The sequence below is a fragment of the Panthera tigris genome, chromosome C1, assembly GCF_018350195.1.
Source record: "Panthera tigris isolate Pti1 chromosome C1, P.tigris_Pti1_mat1.1, whole genome shotgun sequence".
Taxonomy (NCBI): Eukaryota; Metazoa; Chordata; class Mammalia; order Carnivora; family Felidae; genus Panthera; species Panthera tigris.
The window spans coordinates 57,877,922-57,883,921 of NC_056667.1; the positions used below are offsets into that span (position 1 = coordinate 57,877,922).

Below are 6,000 nucleotides of genomic sequence, written 5' to 3' on the forward strand. Positions count from 1 at the left end.
CAGAAAGATAGCATATATTTAATTAAATACGGTTATGAGAGTAATTTTAAAATATTTGTAAAATTCTATGACACTATAACACTAAATACAAAAACAGGTTTTTTTCCCGTCTACTCCAGGAGGCAGTTAAATGGATGTATTATTAATTTAGTAAGTGATACATACTAACAAGTAAATGTATGTAACTTGGTAGACATATAGAGGTTTTATTTAAGAGTAACCACAGAACTAGGTCTCAAATGCAATAATTCTGAGGTTTTAGGGCTCATGTTAATACTTACGTATAGGACCAAATTAGGAAGGTATGGGAGATTCACTTTCCTCAACTTCTAATGTTTTCTAAGTTTGAACATAATATGTCTAATGGGTGAAATCAGTGTCACGGATTTTATTTTCATTTTTTTCTCTGGGTTTCTTGCCCGACTGGTGTTTTCTTCATAATCCCCATTTTTCACCGTCTGTCCAGGGCCATTCTATTAAAAACATTTAGTTTTGTATTTTTATTTTAGTGAAAGATCTAAACGAATGTTTTCTTTGCCATAGTTATTTACTCTGGCTGAGAGCTTGGGAGGATACGAAAGTCTTGCTGAGCTTCCGTGAGTATATTTCTGTTTTCTCCGTGTTTTAACTTTGATGTCAGCTTTAACAATTGTTTAGAAAAAGAGTGTGGTAAAATCAGGAATAATTCACCATATTGAACAATAAGGGTGCCTGGGTGGCTCAGTTAATTAAGCATCCAACTTCAGCTCAGGTCATGATGTCATAGTTCGTGGGTTCGAGCCCCATGTCGGTCTCTGTGCTGACAGCTCAGATCCTGCAGCTTGCTTTGGATTCTATGTCTCCCTCTCTTCCTCTCTGCTGCTTGTGTGCGTGCTCTTTCTCAAAAATAAAGAAACAGTAAAAAAATTTTTTTTTAAAAAGATACTGAACAATAAGAACAGCATCTTGGTATCTAATCAGAATGGACTCTTAACCCAATAGAATGGAGACCCTGATAAAATCTCAGTGAGCTATATGTATCCCCGCCCGCGCCCAATGTTGCTTCCTTCCCCCTTCAGCCTGAAGGCGATTCCAGGGGACTTGTATCTTAGGACCTCTGAGCTCTGACTGTTCTATCCCACTCCACTCTAGAAGGGAGGTTGGAGACTTTGTATTGGAAGGGCTGATTTCAGGGGCGCCTGGGTGGCTCAGTCAGTTAAGCATCTGACTCTTGTTTTCAGCTGGGATCATGATCTCATGGTTCATGGGATCAAGCCCCATGTCAGACTCTGCACTGACAGTACAGAACCCGCTTGGGATTCTCTCTCCCTCTCCTTCTGCCCCTCACTCTCTCCCTCTCTCTCTCTCAAAATAAATAAACTTAAAAAAAAAGAATATATTTAAAAAAAAAGGGCAGATTTCAAATCTCCTTGAAATATTGAAATGGGGACTGTGTCTCTGATAAAGTACCTCCATGCCCTCGATGGTCAGAGGAGGGCCCTACTAGATACTGTTATTTTCTGTTCCTCTGGGTACACCCTGAATGACTTCCTGTTATTTGCAAGATAGCCCCAAATTTAACTTGGTGTTCTTGATCCAGTCAATTCATCTTAATTTTATCAAAGCACTAGAGGATGTTAGAATGTGCAGCCTGAGATCCATCAGTCCAACAACTTATTTTATAGACAAGGAAATAAAGATTCAGCAAGTTTTGCTGATTACTCCTAACATGGGAAAATGTTAGCAACTTCACTCTTGAAACTTCCCATGGAAACAGTGAGAGGAGGTAAAAGCAGCCTGGATCTGGGTTTGAGACTTGCCCCACCAATTACTTCACCTCTAAGCTTTCAGTGTTTTTCATCCATAAAATGTGATTGATAATTAAAATAATAATTGCCATTTATTGATTACCTGTCCCTCCTAGCCTTCCTGAGCTGTGTCCTGATTTTATTATGTGTCACTCTGCCCACAGATTGTAATTATTGCAGTGGTAATTCACCATCATTACCTAATAGTTATCAAGTGTACTAAATGTCCCTGGTATGTTTCTGTGTTTCAATTTTCATAAACATTTCTGGAATAACAGTGTTCTGGAAGCACTGTGTTGAGGAGTGTCAGGGATTGCCAAAATTTAGGCACATTTGCTGCCCTGCCCTCTCACAGTAGGTAGTTTACAGTTTCTGGGAAGAGTCAGGAAGTTTCACAGAAAGTTAAAAAAAAAAATCTATGATGCCCAAATAATTGTTCAAATAATTAAGATAACAAAAATAGGTTTTTGTGAATCTTCAAGAAGATGCCTGCTAGTAAGTCTGGATGCACAAGAGGGCACACTCCGCATATGAAATTGGGTTATTTTTCATAGTAAAGAAATGTGTATTACTTTAGGTCTCTCTTAAAAATAGAGCCCTCTTGATTTATTTGGGGATTTGGTTTAAAGTTGCTTGGCCCTCAGATATTCCAGCTACGCCATAACCTCAATGCCTGCCAGTGGACGAGTGAATTTAGGTCAGGGCTTGTCTGTTCTATCCCCCTCCTTCTGTGACTCCCAATCACTGCAATGACTACAGCATTGCAAAAAGGGAGGGAGGAAGCGAAGCCAATGTGCACAGCCTTGGTCTGCCAGCCTGACAACACAAATTCACTCCATGGCCTCAGAAAAGTTACCGATGCTCTCTTAATCTCTCCTGTCCTGAGTTGTGAAATGTAGATAGCACTGTACTCAGCTCTTAGGGTTGTTATGGAAATATGGGGAAAAAAATATCCCAAACCCAATGCCTTGATTCATAGCAGGTGCCCTGTAAATGTCACCTATTACCAGGAATTACTATTTTTTATTAGGCATCTAATGCACTCCATACTTGTACATTTACACTTGTAAATGCTTTATATGTGTTTCTTCTATTAATGACTGTGCCAAACTTTGAAATATCCAATGTGTATTCATTTTTTAAAAATGAGTTAATGCACACAAATGACCTCATAGAGTACCTGCCTTGTGGCAAGCATATAATAAGTGATAGCTATTATTATTTTAGATAAGGACATCGATGCTGAGGACAAGTAACTTTTACAAGCCCACTCAGCCAGTGTGTGGAGGGACTGATTCATGCATAGGTCTGTTGGTCTCAGAGGCCTAAGTTCTTATTTTTTTGTGTATACTCTCTTTTAAGGAATTAAAAGCCTGAAAAGTCAACATTTTAAGAAGGGTGTTTGCATGTAGACCTTCAGTAGAGTGATAAAAGAAGATACTCATTTACGTTGACCGCGTCTGAGATTTTCTATCCATGGATCTGAAGTGAGACAGGACAAAGCAACTAAGGCATTGATTTTGCGGGTAGAGGCATTTTTTTGCAGGGAAAGGATGAGTATTGGTGACAGTGTATGTATGTAGGGCTCAGCAAGGCTACAATCTCCTCCATGATGCCTCCGCCCACAGGTTTCTCCCTCCTCTGAATTCTGGTAATCCTTACTGTCCATACTTGTTTGGCATTTGCTGCAGACTGTTCTGTTCCATGAATTGTCATCATCTTTAGTTTCTGCTTTGTTATCTAGAGTGGAGAAAATATCTCCTTTTTTGGTTTCCCAATTCTTATTATAGTGCCTGACCTTTAGGTAGGTGCTTTACCTTTACACTTGTTGATGACGATGGGTTGCTAGGTAGTTTTGAAAATCTTTCCAAGCCTCTACATTCATAGGATATGTGCTGGAATTCCTAATGCTCACTGCTGGCCACTGCTGGTGTTCCTGGGTTGACTTTCCCTGATCAGCCTCATAAGGTGTCATTCTGGATTAATCCATTGATTCAGAGGGAATTAATTCTGGCTGGCTCTCAGTCCAGTGGACCCTCCATAAGTCTAGCTGCTTGGTCATGGGATTTATGACTTGGCCAAAGCCTCATTCAGTCAGGTGTTAAAATGCAAACACTGGAGGCTGTTTTTCCCTCCTGCATGGGAGTGCTTGATTGGCACCTTCAGTGTCTGGATTGAGAACACTGATGGTGTAAAAACAATAAAAGATCTTCGTTTTCACTTAATGACTAGAAAAGATAATTTTCACGAATTTTTTTTTTGCCTGTGAAAAATTATAGACATATGAAGAATTTGGCATCTAGAGTAGAAAAAAGTGGAAGATAATTGTAATTTGTTAATAAGATACAATATAATGATCTAAAATTTACTTATTCTTTCTTTTAGGGCAATCATGACCCATGCATCAGTGCCTAAGAGCGACAGAGATGCCCTTGGAATTAGTGACACACTGATTCGCCTCTCTGTGGGCTTAGAGGATAAAAAAGACATACTTGAAGATCTAGATCAAGCTTTGAAGGCAGCAGTAAGTTTATTTTGGGGTGTTTGTGTGCCTCATCTTGGAGGGGGTGGTCACTGTTTTCTACAGTGGCCTCACTGTAAACTCTAAAGGTTTCTTCTCTTCCTACAATAGACAGGGAACTCAGTAGAAGGGCAGATTTTAAAAATGCTGGTATTCAGAGCTCCTGGGTGGCTCAGTTGGTTAGGCGATCGACTTTGGCTCAGGTCATGATCTCGTGGTTCACAGGTTCCAGTCCCGCATCAGGTTCTGTACTGACAGCTCAGAGCCTGGAGCCTGCTTTGGATTCTGTGTCTCCCTATCTCTCGGTCTCTTCCCCACTAGTGCTCTGTCTTTCTCTCTCTCAAAAATAAAATAAACATTAAAAAAAAAAAAAAATGGTAGTATTCAGAAAAGAGTCCTTAGAAGAAGTGAAGTCTCTGCCTGTGGGTCTAATAACATTTTTCTTGTGCACTTTTAATACAGCACCCTCCAAACGCAGGTCATAACTAGCATTCCAGGACTGCTAGTAGAAGTTGCTTCCTGAGAAGGTCAACTCTGCGTAATCAAATGGACAATTAAAGAGCCTTTGCAGGATTTTCAAGTGAAAATTTTAAGGCACCTCATTACCTTTCACAGCTGTAACCTTACAGGGATCATCCTTGTTAAAAACAGTTTCCTCTTTCTCTTGTTGTAATTGACAGGTCAATTCTGTTATTCTCTTTTTGATAATTTTGGTATGCATTTCCCTCTGAAGGAGGTGAGATTTGTGCTGCTTTTTGGGATTGTGATCTTTTTGTCATAGCTTAAGGTTTATATTGATCATGTTTACAATATAGTGATAATTCATTTTTGATGTTTTTCTGAAGAATTTAAATTATTAAATGAATGTTCTTAAATCAAGTGTGATTTTTGCATATTGTTGAAAACAGCACTTAAAGCAATGGTTTACACTTAATTACCACACGCCAAAAATCAAATACTTGAGAAGCCTACTGTGAAATTCTGCTGATTTAACGTTGTACTTACTATTTAAAAAAATAAATAAATCTAATTATCAAATGCATCCTATTGTGATATTCCTATATTATGTGGCATTAACTTGGATTCCTGGGCCCTTTTAATCCTCAGCATTAAAGGTCTCAGCCACTTACAGTAATTTTTGTAAATTCAGTTGTGTAACTGTCATGTCCAAATCTTAGTGTTTGCAGATTCATTATAGATTCTAGCAGGGGAGGTCAAAAGCCACTTTTATAGAGAGACATACTATTTATATTTTTATCTGTAATCGTAAATTTACTGAGTCTAAAGAAATGCTTAAAAAAGAATCTTCTAGAATTAAGTGCGTTGTCAGCAAGTTATTGTCAAGAAGCCATAAATCAAATAATTAGATGTTTTAAATTGCTTTTATATTAAAGGCTTTTAGTCATTTGTCTGCCCTTGTCATTTGTTTCACCTTAAAAAAGCCTATCGTTGAACTTGATTAATAATGCCAGGTAGGCAGCGAATACACAAGAATACATATTATATATTGTGCATATTCTGAATTACATGATAAGAGTCTGGAAATTCTGACTCTGTAGGCAGCAGCATTTTGAGGCAGGTCCTATCTTAGTACCTTAGGGCTGTGGAAATCACAACAACCAACCAAATCAGAAAAGCAAGGACTATTTATACTAAGCTTACAAGGGAGTCAGGTACTGTCACCTGTGTTTT

The 6,000-nt window shown here is 38.5% G+C and overlaps 1 protein-coding gene across 2 annotated transcripts in view; it reads left to right on the forward strand.

Annotated features, from left to right (window-relative positions):
- Positions 1-5,350, forward strand: part of CTH (cystathionine gamma-lyase) — a 29,480-nt gene extending 24,130 nt beyond the window's left edge. For both annotated transcript variants that reach the window (XM_042997556.1, XM_007089807.3), the window contains 3 exons: positions 544-596; positions 4,173-4,311; positions 4,771-5,350. In XM_042997556.1, the coding sequence (XP_042853490.1) occupies positions 544-596; positions 4,173-4,311; positions 4,771-4,797 (219 nt within the window). In that variant the 3' untranslated portion in view covers positions 4,798-5,350. The remainder of the gene's footprint in view (positions 1-543; positions 597-4,172; positions 4,312-4,770) is intronic.
- The last annotated feature ends 650 nt before the right edge of the window (positions 5,351-6,000 follow it).